This window comes from Pongo pygmaeus, chromosome 2 (genome assembly GCF_028885625.2).
Source record: "Pongo pygmaeus isolate AG05252 chromosome 2, NHGRI_mPonPyg2-v2.0_pri, whole genome shotgun sequence".
In the NCBI taxonomy this organism is placed as follows: Eukaryota; Metazoa; Chordata; class Mammalia; order Primates; family Hominidae; genus Pongo; species Pongo pygmaeus.
This window is the reverse complement of record NC_085930.1, coordinates 56087812-56103775: the sequence shown is the minus strand read 5'-3', so window position 1 is coordinate 56103775 and position 15964 is coordinate 56087812. Positions and strand designations below refer to the sequence as shown.

The window sequence follows — 15964 nt, the reverse complement described above, 5'->3', positions numbered from 1 at the left end:
AAACTGCGGGACTTGTTGTGGGACCTGGCAGTGGAAAGGGGGTGGGGCTTAGAGATTCTGCCCTTCTAAAGAGACAGCCGCCCCTGTTTCTCAAAGAGTGGCTGGCTGTGCTGCTGACATAGGCATTTCTAGAAATGAAGGCTACTGATCCAATCAGTTTTCAGCCTTCACAGTTGTTTATGGAGCTGTGAGTGACGACTTGGAGGGAATAACCAGGTGGTTCTTCCAAGCTAAATGAAGCACATCAGTGAATAGCTGAGAATTAGTCAAAATACCTATCAGGCATCACCTGGTTCTCCATTCAGCTTCCTGTGGGCTGCTGTCCCCACCGGAAGGGGAGGGAACCATACCGTTATGGGGGGGTTCCAGAATCCACCTGCAAGGCTGTGTAAGCCATACTCAGGGAGTCAGTGCAAAAGGCTGGGCAGTGGATTAGGGGAGGTGGAGCAACTTCAGGTTCCCTCTCCGGATTTCAGAGCCCAGGCCCTCTGAAGCTGTGAGGATGGCACGGGGGACCTGTGGCCTGCTTGCCAGGCGGGCCCCCCCCAGAAGCTGCAGCCCTGCCAGCTGAGCCTGGCTTCTCCCTCCCCTACTCTCTCCTTCCAGCTCCGTGTTCATGCTCAGCTTCTACCTGACCTGTTCCCTGCTGCTGACCTTGGTGGTGTTTGTGTCTGTGATCTACTCCTGCGTAAAGGTGAGTGTAGCTGACAGCTGGGTTGCAGCCACCTTCTTCCCACTTGTCTCAGCACTAGGGGCCCTACCCAGGGGCCAAAATGTGAAGGGGCCCGAGCATTGTGTTTGGCGGGGGTGGGAGAGTGCCTGATGCCAGCCACACCTCTCCATTGGCATTGGCAGCAAGCTCGCCTGGAGGCTGGCAAATGGTCAGTGGGAGCCTGTTCTTCACTGGCTGCTTTAACTTGCCCTTGGCAAATCTCTGCAACCAGAAGATGCTGTGGCTGCTGCGCCTGTTCATGTTATGCACAAGGAAGGAAGGGCACCGAGCACCAAGCCTGGCACAGAGCAGTGCCCAGTGAATATTAGCTGAGAGAATGGGTGTGGAGGAGGTCTCTCTCAACACTCGCTTTGGTGCTCCCGTGTGCTCTGGAATTTTCCCTGGAGGGGACCTCAGAGATTATAGGTCTTGAGCCACCCAGCACATAGAGGAGGAGTGTGGCCCTAGAGTGATTCGCTGTGTTCAAGCAGGCCACGCAGCCAGCTGGTGTTGGCAGCAGAAATGTAGCTCTTGTTCTGAGTTTTTCTCCCATATCTCTTAGGTGCGCTGTGTCCCCGGTCCAGGCCGTGTCCCTCAATGCGACCTGGCTCTGGGTCACTCTGGTCTGTGGTAGAAACCACTTATGTTGCTGTTTGCCCTGCCCATCAGCCCTTTCCCTCAGTTTCTTCACTAGTGGTTTCAGAATTCCCTGACGCACCAGCCTGGCCTCCGGGAAGCACTCATCCCTGGGGCACAGCTGTGCCTCTCCCACATCTGCTGAGCCTCTCTGACTCCTCCCTGACACTCACTAGGAGCCAAGCCTCTGGGGTGGGCGGTGGGGCCCCCTGGAAGCTGCACCCGCTTCTGCAGTGAGCACCATGTCTTCCTTCTGGAGGAACTGGATCTTCATCCCCTCCAAAGTCCCCTTTCCTCTCTCCACCCTCCAGAGAGGGCCCTTATTAGTCTGTTAACTGTATAGTCACGTCATGGTCAAGGTCTTGGTGGACTGATTGTCAGAGCCGGAAGGGACCTTAGGAATCACCTGGTGTGGTTCACCTCCCCTGGCAGGTGCAGAGGTGGGCAGCCAGAGAGGGCAGGGTCAGCCAGAGCCATCGGGCATGTCTGTGAGAAGCATGCCACGCTGAGCCGCGTGCTCCATCCGTTGCTAGTATTGCAGCATCTGATAGGCTGCATCGTAGGTCTTAACGTTAGCTGGTTCCCTGCCTCTCCACTGACCCTCCTTCCTCAAGGCCACAGCTTCCCTCCTGCCCCATGTTCAGCCACTCCTGCCTTTTGGTCTTTCTGTTGTCAAGGCCCCCCCCAGCCTGCTTTATCCAGAGTAGACAGTTCCACTTCTTCATCCTGTGGCTATGAAAGGACACCATATTTTCTCAGTAGCCACAAAGCGGAAACAACCCAAGCGTCCATCAACAAATGAATAGATAAACAAAACGTGCTGTAAACTGCAGTGGAATGTTATTCCATCATAAAGAGGAATGCAGTGCTGTTTCATGCTACGACATAGAAGGACCTTGAGAACATGACGCTGAGTGAAAGAAGCCAGACACAAAAGGTCACACGTATGGTCTGATTCCATTTATATGAAGTGCCTAGAACAGGCAAATTCATAGACACAGAAAGCAGACCAGAGATTCCCAGTGGCTGGCAGGAGGGAGAACGGGTGTAATTGCTTAATGGGTTCAGAGTTTCTGTTTGGGGTGATGAAAGGGTTTTGGAAATTGATAGCAATATTGGTTGCACAACATGAGTGTGATTAATGCCACTGCATGGTACACTTAAAAATGGTTAAAATGGCAGATTTTATGTTGTATAAATATTGCCACAATGAAAAGTCACAACCACCTACAAAAGAAGTAAACCATAGTTAAAAGTTCTTTTGCTGAACCCCAAAGAGAACATTTCTTTTTTAAGTAAGGAACTGAGGCAAAGTCATTATTTGTTTGTTTCTTTCAGGCACTTAATTAGCCCACTCAAATCAGAATCAAAGCTGTGCATAGTCTGCCATTTTTTAAGCTTGAACCTAAATTTCCTTTCTTTTCTTTTAGGGGCTTAGATGAACCTGAGCTATACTGATTTCATTCCATTTGAGTTTCCTGATTTGCAGTAATTGTGGAGGAGGGGAAGGATGGGCCCATTTTCTGCCTGCAGCCACCTTCACTGGCCATTTTTGGTCTAATAAGTTTTTTTCCCACAGTTCAAGATGAGTTATGAAAATCATCCCTGCCTTCTTTTGTATTGTTGAATTTGCCTATTTTGTTATCAATGCCAAATTCACTGAGCATGTTCTCAGTTCTTTTATCTAGCCCAGTGATTTTTGCTGTCTCCGTGCTGCAGAGGCCTCAGTTTCCTTGGGTGGGGGAGGGGGCCGGTGGATGGAATACCTGCCCTCCACCCCCAGGCCACACAAACACTGTCCCCCCAGTCCCACACCATCCAGCCAGGGAGCCTGCTTTTTCCATCTTACAGATAGAAGGCTTCAGTAAAGAATTTTAGTGGCTTATGAAACCTGGAACCTGCCGCTCTGGGCTGGTGGTCCACCCATTGAATAGACTCCAGCACCCACCCTCGGCTCCCATCCTTGCCGCCTCCTTCTCTCCTGGCCTGATTAGCCTCTTCTCAGGGTTTATCCACTTTCTGGAACACAGAGCCCAATTTGAAAAGTCATTTGTAATATGAACTTCTTTCCACTGAATTCTTCTTCTTCCCTCTTTCATGTTGTGGGTTAAACAGCTTGCACGTGAAGACATGAAAGGAGCGTCTCCCTGGCTCTACTTCCTGCCATGTGCATGGCGGGGAAGAGTACCCCTTCTTCCCCGCTGTGGATGTCAGCCTGTCACTGAGCACCGTGGCACACTCACTGCGGTGGGTTGACCGAATGAAGTTCATTTTCTCACCTTTGCAGGTGCTGACACGAAGCTGACTAGCCTGCAGTGTTTAGGGTCCTTCTGTTTTCTTTTTGAAAAACATTTGCGGTTTTACCAGAACTCAGAAACTTTTTCTCATTTTCCCGGTCTCTCAGGAGTCACGGGGAGTGGCTTTGCAATGAGATGCGACAGTTCCTAAATTAACCCCAAGCCAGTTAGTGTCAGTCTCTTTCTCTATTTCATTTACTTTTCCATTTTCCCAGAACAACATGGACTGACTTCCTTGAACTGTCCATATTTTAACCTTTTCAAAGAGAGAAATTCGAGAGTGTTGACAGAGTGAGTCGTCTTCTCTGGCTGTCGGGGAGCAGTTTTCCCTGGTTCTTTCCGGGTTTTCCCTTCTTACTAAGTGCTCTGGCGGCCTTTTTATCTCGGGCCTCTTCAGTCTTTTCCAGACACAGCTCAGTGCAGTTCACACACTCCCCTGGATTTCTCAGCGGGGCTAACTTGGTGCCTTGGTCTTCATCGTGTCCTCAAGTCCTGGTTTCACTCTTGAGCCTCGGCTGCCTTGCAGAGCCCCCACTGCCCCTCAGATGCCTTGCCTTAGGGACCGTCCGTCCCCCTGAGTGCTTTCCTTCTGGAGATGCTGTCTTAAAGGGCACATCTGCACATCTGCACGAACCCCCCCTCCTTCCCTTGACATCTGTCCTGACCTGGACCCCAGAACTGCTTTTACTAGAGAAAACCATGTTAAAGCCCTGCTCACCATCACACGTTGTCCACAACTCAGAGAATCTCAGGTTGGAAGGGGCCCATGCAGTGAGAGAGCCCAGCCACCCACCTGAGGCTGGAATTCCGAGTGATAACCCTGCGAGGGGTGGGCCGGCCTCTGCTTTGCTTGATCACCTCCAGGGATAGGGAGCTCACTTACAGCTCCTTAGTGCAGCCCCTTCCCTCTTTGGCCAGCTCCGAATGTTCCACTGGATTCCCTGGAGCTCCTGCTTCATCATCTGGTGAAGCAGCCCTGGTCTATACCTGACAGTGCTGGTACTTTTGCCGCCACCACCCAAAGGGTGTCTCCCCTTTCCCCACCATCTGGTCTAGGCACCTTTACTGTGGCTCATTAGAAGGCCAAACTCCTTCCCAGCAGTTTGGGACTTAGGTATAGATGGCCCTGTGGGGAACTCAGCTGCGTAGCTCTGTGTGTGTGTGTGTGTGTGTGTGTGTTTAAATCTCTCTCATCCCCCAGTGTGTGTGTGTGTGTAAATCTCTCTCTTATCCCCCAGTGTGTGTGTGTGTGTATGTGTGTGTGTGTAAATCTCTCTTATCCCCCAGTCTGATGGCTTGCTTTTGGTCTACATCGTACTGATCCCCTGGACCTGATCGTATGAGCACCTGGGATCTGTGACCAGAGCCTCCTGTGGGCCCTGTCTGCTCTGCAGTCACTGACAGAGCCTCTTCTCCTCTCCTTGCAGCCTGCATGTAGCTAAGCCCACCTTGCTGGTTCTCCTTTCTACCACTGCAACTCAACTCCTAGTCCACAGTTTCTAAAATAGGGTCTAACTGTGCAACGAGTACCCCTCCCCTCCTAGGTGTCTTCCATCCTGTGAAGATTTTAGGATTCCCATGTTCACCTTTCCCCCTGCATGCTCAGGGGGCACATTCCTCTCACCATGCACATCTCATCATACACGTCATTCATTTAGGAGATGGAGAGGTCTCCGTTCCAGGAGGCATATTATAGGTTCTCCCTGTGTTTTTCAAGTCAGGACAGTCCAGGATCCACATCCAAGCTATGCTACTTGGAGCTGTGTTTCCTGAGCCTCAAAGGTAGCTTTTATTGAATCTACTTTGCAGATGAGGAAACTGAGGCCCAGAGAGGTTAGACAGCTTTTTCTAGATCCTGGAGTTAGGAAGTGGTTATTGCTAGGATTTAAACCCAGGTGGTTTTTACTTCAGAGCCCATGAGCCTCCCCTCCAGGACACTGCCTGTGCTAATATATCCAGTTGACTCCTGAAAGGCCAAGTGATGAGAGCACTGGTGTGGGCCCCTTCTGCCTGCCAGGTTTGACCTCTGTGGTTTTCTTACCTTTTGTTCTTTTTCTGAAGTAGGAGCTACTGCTTCTTTTATTAGCTCCTTGTCAAAGAGGCTGTATTCTTAAACTTTTTTGCCATCCAATTTCATCCCCTCCTTTTATCTTTGCAATACCCTGGCCCCGCATCACAGACAGGGGCCCAGGGAGGTCTTCGATGTACCTGGAGACACTCAAAGAGGCCAGGATCAAACTGTTCCTTACCCCAATCATGGTTTATTAACTATGTTCCCACTCCTGTTTTTCATTTTGAATTGATTTGAATTAATCAGATTGGGAATGTACTGGTTCTGAACTTATTTTTTGAACATCAGTTCTTTTTCTGGGCTCTGATTGTGAGCAAGCATTAAGTGATTGGCTGGTGCAGGCAGTTATCCTGCTGGAAAATTCTCTCCACGATCTGACTGCAGTTGTGGTGTAGCCCTGGGAAGAGACTTTGCCCCTGGCAAATAGTTTTTTTGTTTTTTCTTTTTGTTTGTTTTTTGTTTGTTTGTTTGTTTTTGAGACAGAGTCTCGCTCTATTGCCCAGGCTGGAGTGCAGTGGCGCGATCTCGGCTCACTGCAAGCTCTGCCTCCCGGGTTCACGCCATTCTCCTGCCTCAGCCTCCCAAGTAGCTGGGACTACAGGTGCCTGCCACCAAGCCCGGCTAATTTTTTGTATTTTTAGTAGAGACAGCGTTTCACCTTGTTAGCCAGGATGGTCTTGATCTCCTGACCTCATGATCCACCCGCCTCGGCCTCCCAAAGTGCTGGGATTACAGGCATGAGCCACTGCGCCTGGCCAAGAGTTTTAAGATCCAAACTGGGGTTAGTAAAATCTAGATTTAGGGCTGACATACAGATGAACTCTCTAATTATAGGAGATGAGACACTCTTTAAACTGATATCAAGACAGGATGTCAAATCTTCTGGAGACTTCAAAAGAACAGTAATTCCTGAGTTCCTACTGAGGTTTTAAAGTCAAGAGAAAGTCTTTTTAAAGAGTGTAGAGTGTGGCCGGGCGCAGTGGCTCACACCTGTAATACCAGCACTTTGGGAGGCTGAGGCGGGCGGATCACGAGGTCAGCAGATCAAGACCATCCTGGCTAACACGGTGAAACCCTGTCTTTACTGAAAATACAAAAACAAAATTAGCCGGGCGTGGTGGCGGGCGCCTGTAGTCCCAGCTACTCTAGAGGCTGAGACAGGAGAATGGTGTGAATCTGGGAGGCGGAGCTTGCAGTGAGCTGAGATCATGCCACTGCACTCCAGCCTGGGCGACAGAGCGAGACTCTGTCTCAAAAAAAAAAAAAAAAAAAAAAAAGAGTGTGGAGGAAGTTGGCTTGTAGAAAGCAAGCAAGCCAGTGCACACTCAGTCATTCATTAGATGGTAGAGCCACATCTAACACTGATTTTTTTTTTTAAGCCTGCAGTTCTTCTCCTCGCCTCTGGATGGTCCTGGTGGGGCTCCTGGTCCCATATTCACCAGGAAGCTAACGTGCATACCCTATTCCCCAACCACCTTTTATTAAGAAAGTTTTAGCACGTATTAGTAACCTTTGCCTCTATCAGTCATTACATTGGTGGTTGCAAAATGATGAGGGAAGCCTCTCAATCAGTGGATGGGGTGATCAGAACTGAACAGTTTAAACAACATTTAGGAGTTGGGGTGGGGGCGAGGGAAGGGGATGGAGATAGAATGACAAAATTTTCAGCAGCCAACGATTTGAAACCATCTGTCATACCATTTCAGACTAAGATCCTCATGCTAGTGCCAAAACACTTCCCCAGCTGTGAAACCAAAAATTCGTTTAAATGGGAAGTAAGGACTTTCATTCTTATTGGCAATATAGCTCTTTAAAATGCAAATATTAACTAACTTTTCTGTTGCATTTAACAGCTTACAGAGCACTTTCAAATGCATTACTTTACTAAGTCTTGATAGCCACGAGAGCTATTCCCAATTTCCCAATAAGGAGACGGAAGCTCAGAGTGTAGAGTAACGCCCCAGGATCACACAGCCAATAAGAGGCTGAGCAAGATTTTTAAAAATAAGAGCTTCATTGCGACATAATATGCATACCATAAAATTCACCTTTATGAAGGTGAATGAACTTTTAATACACTAGTTTTTAGTATATTCACAAAATTATTCAACTATTGGTGCTAATTCCAGAACATTGTTGTCATCCCCAGAAGAAACCCCCAGACCCATTAGCAGTCACTCCTTCTTCCCTTATCACCACAGCCCCCAGCAATCACTCATCTACTTTGTCTCTGTGATTCATATGTTCTGGACATCTCACATAAAGGGAATCTCACATGGCCTTTTGAGACTGGTTTCATGCACTTAACATATTAGTTTCAAGGTTCATCCATGTAGCATGTAACAGCACTTTACTCTCTTTATGCCTGAAAAATATTCCGGTGTATGGATATATCACATTTTGTTTATTCATTCATCAATTGATGGACAATTAAATTGTTTCCACTTTCAGGCTATTAGGAAGAATACAGCTGTGACCATGGGTGTACAAATTATCTGTGGAAGTCCCTGTTTCAGATTCTTTGGGGGATATGCCCAGAAGTGGTATTACTGGATCACATGATAATTCTATGCTTGATTTTTTGAGGAGCTACCTTAATTTTTTCCCCAGTGGCTGCCCCATTTTACATTCCCACCAGCAATGCACAAGGATTCCAGTTTCTCTACATCCTCACCAATACTTTTTTTAAACTTCCCTGATGGTGTTAGTTGATGGACAAAAATAATTAATTTTGATAAAGTCCAATTTATCTGTTTTTTTCTTTTTTGATTGGTGCTTTTGGTGTCATCTCTAAGAAACCATTGCCTGATCCAAAGTCACAAAGGTCTACTTGTATGTTTTCCCATAGGAGTTCTGTAGTTTTACCTTTTACATTTAAGTTTTCTGGTCCATTTTGAGTTAATTTTTGTACAGGGTGCAGTAGGGACCCAACTTCATTTTTTGCATGTGGATATCTGTGTGTCCCAGCACCATTTGTTGAAAAGACTGTCCTTTCACCATTGTCTTGGAACCCTTGTCAAAATCATTGGGCCATAAATGGAAGGGTTTATTTCTGGACCCTCAATCTATTTGATTTATTTTTATGACTATTAAGCAGGATTTTAATACAAGCTTATGCTCTCCAGATCACACCTTTCCTTCTACCACATAAGAGGGTTTGGTCAGAGGGTCTCTTTTATTATCCCAGAGGGTCTCCTTTATTATCCCAGTGTTTGTTCAGAACATGTGCCACAGGCTTGATGGTGTAGGAGCATACCTGGGAGGCTCTCCTGCTGGGGAGATGGAGTCCCAGGCCTTCATCTTTCAGCCTGTAGTCCCAGCTACTCTAGAGGCTGAGGCAGGAGAATGGCGTGAACCTGGGAGGCGGAGCACTGCCAGGCCTCTGCCGTGGCAGCAGCTCTTCCTGTGATCTATCCATCTTTGGGGTCCCCTCTTTCCCTGTGCTGATAGGAAATGGCTTTGCTGGAAGGGTGGAGGAGGATTCTGGGGTCAGAAAGATATACACCCTCTCTGTGCACACAGCCAGCCCCAAGCCCCCAAGACCCAGGGGTGAGCAGGGACCTGACTTTTTGTCAAGAACTCTGTCTATTTACAAGCTAATGAGTTTGCTTGTTGCTATTTCATAGAGGCTGGCAGAAGACACAAGACTCCTGGGTCAGAGACAAAAACTTTATTACTCACGTTACAGTCAGCAGCATGAGTGTCAGCATATTTGTGTTTGAAGTCCCTTTGCCACTGAAGTCCCATGTGATGGGCCCTCATGGATGCTGTACATGTAGTGGGTTTGGGTTGCAGCTGAAGAACACTGGACCAAGGGCCCGACACTTTTTTGAGTTGGCAGCAAATACTGTAGCACACAAGCCAGTTCCCCTCCCCACTGGGAGTGAGTGGTCACATGGTGGTCATGCTACGGCCCCATGACCTACTTAGCTGTCAGTGTGGCCAACTACAGACGCTGTCAGTATCAGGGGACGGAGAAGCCTTGTGGTCTGGCACTTTAAGCAAGAATTTGCAGGGATGCTCACAGCCCATGATTGGGGTAGAGACCTTTGCCTGCTTCACTCATCACAAAAGCTGGGGATGCCCAAAGGTCCCAAGAGCCCTACAAATAGGAGACTTCAGAGATGGGATGTGGCTTGCTCAGGAACACACAGGAAAAGCCAAGCCAAGCCCAGGCTTCCCAACTCCTGGCTCAGTGCTTTTTCAACCACCCTGTCTGCCCTTGGGGGGTTTTATAGACACCTAGCGTGTCTGTAGCAGATAGGCCTCAGCAGGAAGGGTTGGGGCAGGTAGGGGTAGGGCATCCTGGATCCACTGCTTTGCTTCTCTGTCCATCAGATTCTTTTTCAGCCTAGGTTGCATGGGAGATGAGGGGGACATCATTTACAAGGCCAGCTGCATCAGATTTGGTGGCAGAAATGGGACTTAGGAGCCCAATCATTTAATTACCAAAGCTGCAGGGGGTCTTTGAGTAGACATGGTTTGTCTGGTGGAAGAATACAGAGTAGGAGAGAGTGAGGGAAATGGCAAGTCCTTGGAGCTTGGTGCTAAGGACAGAGCTCACTCAGTGCTCAGGGCCACACCTGCCTCCTTCCTGCTCCTCGCTGCTCAGTCCCTCCTCCCGAGCCCAGAGGCCTAGTCCTCTCCAAATCCTTAAACCCACCGCTGCCCACTCCCTCCCAGAAGCCTTCTCAACCCTCCTGGGAACATTCTGAGCCCTCCACGACTCCTCAGCTGCCACCCACCGCCCCTCCCTGATGGCACACAGCGGGTCAATGTGCTTTTTATTGATTTCTCTGTTGGGTCAAGATACCATCTTTCCTCTCATCCTGCCTCTCTCACCTGGGTTCCCCACGTAGTCCCGCTCCTGGTCAGCTGCAGAATCTGCCCTGCCGTTGACCTGGAAGCAATGGTGCAGCGGTTCAAGGCTGGAGCCTTGCAGGCTGGAAGGGCCACCAGGAAGGCCTGGGGGTCATGCTGGGGAGAGACACAGGTGGGTCCACTGCACTCCCGGGACCATTTGTGGAGTCCTTGCTGAATGCTATTCCGTCTCTCCCTCCCTCCCTCTCCACCCCTGCCCCCACCCTAGCTCTTCCCCTCCCCACTGCAGACCCTCTCCAGGAAGATCGTGCGGTCCAAGATGAACAGCACCCTGGTTGGGGTGTTCACCATCATCCTGGTGTTCCTGGCGGCTTTTGTCAACATGGTGGGTGGCTGCACGACCTCCCAGCACCTCTGCAGCCCCATTGGATCAAACCCAGTGGAGCCATGTACCCGACCAGCAGGGCTAGGAGAGACTTTCCCTGGAAGTTCTTATTTGTGTCGCACCTGGGTCTGGGATCAGCTTTGACTCAATGTGCCTCACACAAGTTCTTCCTTTTCTTTTCTTTTTTCTTTTCTTCTCTTTTCTTTTCTTTTATTTTCTTTCCAGTTTTGAGACAGAGTCTTACTCTGTCACCCAGGCTGGAGTGCAGTGGTGCCATCACAGCTCACTGCAACCTCCACCTCCTGGGATCAAGAGGTCCTCCTGCCTCAGCCTCCCAAGTAGCTGGGACTACAGGTGTGCACCACCATGCCCAGCTAATTTTTGTCTTTTTTTTTTTTTAGAGATGGGGTTTCCCTGTGTTGCCAGGCTGGTCGCCAGGCTGGTCTCAAACTCCTGGGCTAAGTGATCCGCGGGCCTCAGCCTCTCAAAGTGCTGGGATTACAGGCATGAGCCACTATGCTTGGCTACTCTCCCACTAAGTGAAGGTCTTAGCTCTTCATTCTCAAGCCTAGTGGGGCCAGGAAGAGTTTAGGGAATGCCCCCAAGGCATGTTTAAGAGCCCCTCCCTGGGAGGGCACACTAGCCACACCCCCTCCAGCCAGGGCAGCTGAGCAGACTTTGCCCGTTCTTCAGCCTCTTTCAGATTTTGTCCCCATCAGTGTCATGCTGCACCTGAGGCGGAGGACAGGCGGGAGCCTGCGGCCTGGTGGGCTGGGCTGCTCTACCTGTCCCTCAGCAGCTTACCTTCCCCTCATCACCCTCCTCCTTCCCCCCAGTTCACGTGCAACTCCAGGGACCTGCTGGGCTGCTTGGCACAGGAGCACAACATCAGCACGAGCCAGGTCAACGCATGTCACGTGGTGGAGTCGGCCATCAACTACAGCCTGGGCGATGAGCAGGGCTTCTGTGGCAGCCCCTGGCCCAACTGCAACTTCCCCGAGGTACTGGGTGCACAGGGGCTGGAAGGGAGTGGTGAAGAGACCCTTGCCCTCCCCCACTGTCCCCTCAGCTGCTCAGGACAGTCTGAAGGACAGGGTCTCACCAGCTCACTGTCTTCTAGAGGCCTGCTTACCCCAGTATCTCTTACTTCTACATGCCAGACACTGGGCACGAGGGGAGCCTCCTCCGTATGACAATGACTATGACAGTGGTGTAGCTGTTGTTTCTATAGTGCTTACCAGGGACTGTGGCTAAGAGCTCTACATGCACTTACTCATTAAATCCTCCCAACAGCCTACGACATAGGTGTTATATTATCTCCTTTGTAGAGGCAAAGAACCTGATACACAGAGAGGCTAAGTAATTTGCCCCAGATCACACAGCCAGGACTCAACAGAGTTGGAGCTCTCATTCAAGTTGTCCAGCTCCAGACAGAGTTCGTGCTCCTGATCCGAGGGCAAAACTTTCTAGACCCTCAGCTTCTCTAGCAGCCCCTACCCCACCTCAGGAGAACCCACCTTAGCCCCAGCTGTTAGGGCCAGAGAGGAGGGAGGGGAGCAAAGGAACCCGATCCCAACCAGCACTACTATAAACCTCACCCGTTCAAAGTGCACTGTTCAGTAGCTTTTAGTGTGTTCACTGATGTGTACAGCCGTCATCATCATCTAATCTTAGAATACTTTCATCACCCCAAAAAGAAATTTTGTGCCTACAGGCATTTGGGTTTAAAAATAATACCACGTATCCTTATTCGGAAAACAGCATATATGAAGCACCTGTGGCGTGCAAGGTGCTTCGTTCATCGTGCTGCGTTTGCCAGGGAGCAGTTTGCTGTCAGCAGCTGGGCTGGGCTTCCAGCCCCCCGCTTCCCAAACCCCCAGCTCCCTATGGGTGCACACATGAAGCCTGTAAGATGGGGGCAGTTTGCCTTTTTCTGGGGAGAAGGTCCATGTTTTCATCCAACTCCCAAAGGGCCTGTGACTGCAGCTGAGGGGTGCTGTGGGTTGTCAGTGTGGGCCTCCCTCCCAGCCTGGGATCTGGCTCTCAGTTGTACATATAGGGCAGGGAAGGCCCAGGGAGGAGCAGGGCTTGGCCCCAGCTCACCTAGGCAGGTGCAGCCCCACCCCCGCTCCGCCCCACCCCTGGGCTGGTGGCAAGCTCTCTGTCTCCTCCAGGCAGCCATGCTGCACCCAGCCTCCCCTTCCTAGCCTCCCCTCCCCAGCCTCCCTAGCCTCTGCTGCCTCTCATATCTGGCTGAGAGCCCACAGGAGCTCTTCAGCTTTCTGAGGGCTGTTTATGAGGAGCAGAGGCCATTTTCAGTCTCGTACTTGCCCCTTGGTGGTGGCTCCCCTGGTGAGGCTAAGGCCTGGGGGGAGAGGGTGGCAGTGGGCAGGTCCTGGCTCCTCATTTGTGGGAGAGGCTTGGTGCCAGCCTTCAGCCCCCACCAGCTGACCACCCCCCTCAAAGGTTGCTAGTGATTCAGCAGCAACTCCTCACAGACCAGACCCTGGGGGGTCCCCAGCATCCAGTGTTGGCCTCCTGGTTGTCTGGGCCAAGGTCTGAATGAGAATCCAGGCTGGCTCTTGGAGCTCCCATCCCTCCTCCCAGAGACTGGGGCTCTGGGGCTCTGAGCTGACTCATCTGGGCATGCCCTCCTCCTTCGCTCTTCTGCTCCTGTTCCCAGTGGTGATGTGAGGCTTCCCCCCACAATCCAATCACCCAGGGGCCCTTGGCAGTCCTTCCTTGGCTCCAGAAGGCCTGAGGTGGCTGAGGGTCCACCCTAGGGGCTGCCCCAGCCCAGGGCAGAAGCCGTGGGCGAAGAGTAAACATCTGGAAGCCTGACTCAGAAACAATGGTGCTAAATTAAAATAATAAAAATAATAAAGAAAAAATAATAATAATTGATGCTGACGTGCTTAGGGTTAGCATCAAGGGACAGCAGCAGATAGGGACCTCCAAGATTACCTGGTTTAGCCCCTCAGTTGTCTAAGAAGGAAACGGAGGCTCAGAGACCAGAAGGAGCTTCCCCAGAGGGAACAGCACAGAGCACGATCCCTCCTCTGAAACCTTTGGGGCCCCATATATTTTGGTCTTCAGAATTTTTCAGATTTTAAAAGGTTGCCTCCCACCCCAAGTGGAGTCTGATCATGAAATGGTCATATTTCCACAGTAGTAGCATGTCTGCATGTCACAGGGGACAGGATAAAGATGATAACTAGCATCCCAGAAGTGAGGTCAGCTTTTGCCACCAGAGCGGCTCCGTTCAGGCATGGCCTCTACAGGAGTCATGAAAACACATTCAGCTTTTGGAGCTTTGGAGTTCAAAGCTGCAGATTAGGGGCTCCCCACGGTTATTGAGGGTGCCGGACACTGCAGCGAGGGCTTCCTTCCATGTGTTCATCACAGCAAGCCATGAGATAGGAAGCCTTGCAGAGGGGACACTGAGGCTCAGAGGGGCTGAGCACGCAGCCCGAGGCGCACAAAGCCCAGTGTGGATCAGGCCTGAAACCCAGGGCAGCCTGGGCCTGCAGCGCAGCTGTAACGTGGGGCTGTCCTGCAGGCGATGGCCGGACTCCAGCTGGAGCCCATCTCCTGGTTCCTAACCAGGGCCCTTCGCTTTACATCACACCTGTTGGGAAATTTACATCAGCAGAAACATGCCCAGCCCAGGCCTCACTTGAGCCAGCTCAGACTGGAGGATGCATGGGGCCAGGGGTCGGGCAGGGCCTGGGGAGCTGATGCTGCTGCCCTCTGCCCGCAGTATTTCACCTACAGCGTGCTGCTCAGCCTGCTGGCCTGCTCCGTGTTCCTGCAGATCAGCTGCATCGGGAAGCTGGTGCTCATGCTGGCCATCGAGCTCATCTATGTGCTCATCGTGGAGGTGCCAGGTGTCACGCTCTTCGACAACGCCGACCTGCTTGTCACCGCCAATGCCATGTACGGGTCACCTCCCTCATGCTCCCCACTGGGCACGGGACATTGCAGGGAGGTGGCAAGAGCAGGAGGTTTAGGGTTCTGGCACCACAGGGAACTTGCAAGGAGAGTATCTTGTTCCTCCCCAACCCTGACATCTGGGAAAACGGCCTTGTTTCTTTCCTTCCTTCCCATTCCCAGTAGTTGGAGTGGCCTCAGGTCACCAGGCCCCACTCTGTTTCTTTCTCTGGTTTGCTCCCCCCTTGCCAGGGCAGCCTCCGTGGGCTGCTTTCACCTCAGTCCAGCTGCCCCAGGCTCAGAGGAGTCACGGTCCAGCAGAGCCGGGCAGTAAGGAGTGTGGGAGCAGAGGGACAAGCTTTGTTGTTCACAGGCTCTGTGTCCCACCTCGAGGCGGGTGCCTGGATATCCGCTGTTCCTCTTCATCCTCCAGCAACCCAGCCAAGTAGGCAGGCCCACCACATTAGGCTAGGCATCTGTGCACTACTCAAAGGCTCCTGGCTGTGGTGGCAGAGGTTAGGTCCCACGTCCTGGAGGTGGTGGGCGTGAAGGTGGGCCCCACGGCTGTCTGGTCCCGCAGGCAGCATGGTCATGTGACAGATGTAAGATTTCCAAGGGAGGGGGCTCTATGAGGGGAAAGACCTCAGGCTTCGGTGAAATTGGGTTAGAATCTCAGCCTCAGACACGTTGGTTATTCCTCTGAGCCTCATAGTTTTTTCCTTGTAAAATGGGAATGTTGTCAACCCAAACTAAGGTGGTTGAGGCAGAAATAATTTGATCGAGTTTTGTTGGAAGCCGAATGTGAGGATCGGCCAGGAAGACACACGCACCAAGTTGGGCGTGTTCCAGAAGCTGTTACAAGTGGGAATGCTTTCATAAGAAAGTAGAAGGGAAGGGGACTCCTCAGATCAGAGTTGTCCTTTGTCATTGGAGGGTTACAATCATTGGCTACAGATTGCAACATACAGACTAAAATGTCTACATGCCAGCAATCAGTACAACTTCATGATTCAGAAAACGAACCTATTTTCATGTCAGTAGGTTATGCATTAATCAGTACATCAGCAATTTGAGGAGCTCAGATAAGATTCTTCACTCGGGCAGGATATTGC

General features: G+C 50.9%; 1 protein-coding gene across 3 annotated transcripts in view; it reads left to right on the top strand.

Moving 5' to 3' along the window:
- The window catches only part of ADCY5 (adenylate cyclase 5), a 166981-nt gene that overhangs the window by 134114 nt on the left and 16903 nt on the right, over positions 1-15964 (top strand). For 2 of the 3 annotated variants that reach the window (XM_054480641.2, XM_054480639.2), the window contains exons 12-15: positions 607-694; positions 10806-10922; positions 11759-11923; positions 14683-14858. In XM_054480641.2, the coding sequence (XP_054336616.1) occupies positions 607-694; positions 10806-10922; positions 11759-11923; positions 14683-14858 (546 nt within the window). The remainder of the gene's footprint in view (positions 1-606; positions 695-10805; positions 10923-11758; positions 11924-14682; positions 14859-15964) is intronic. The other variant, XM_054480640.2, reaches the window with a different exon arrangement.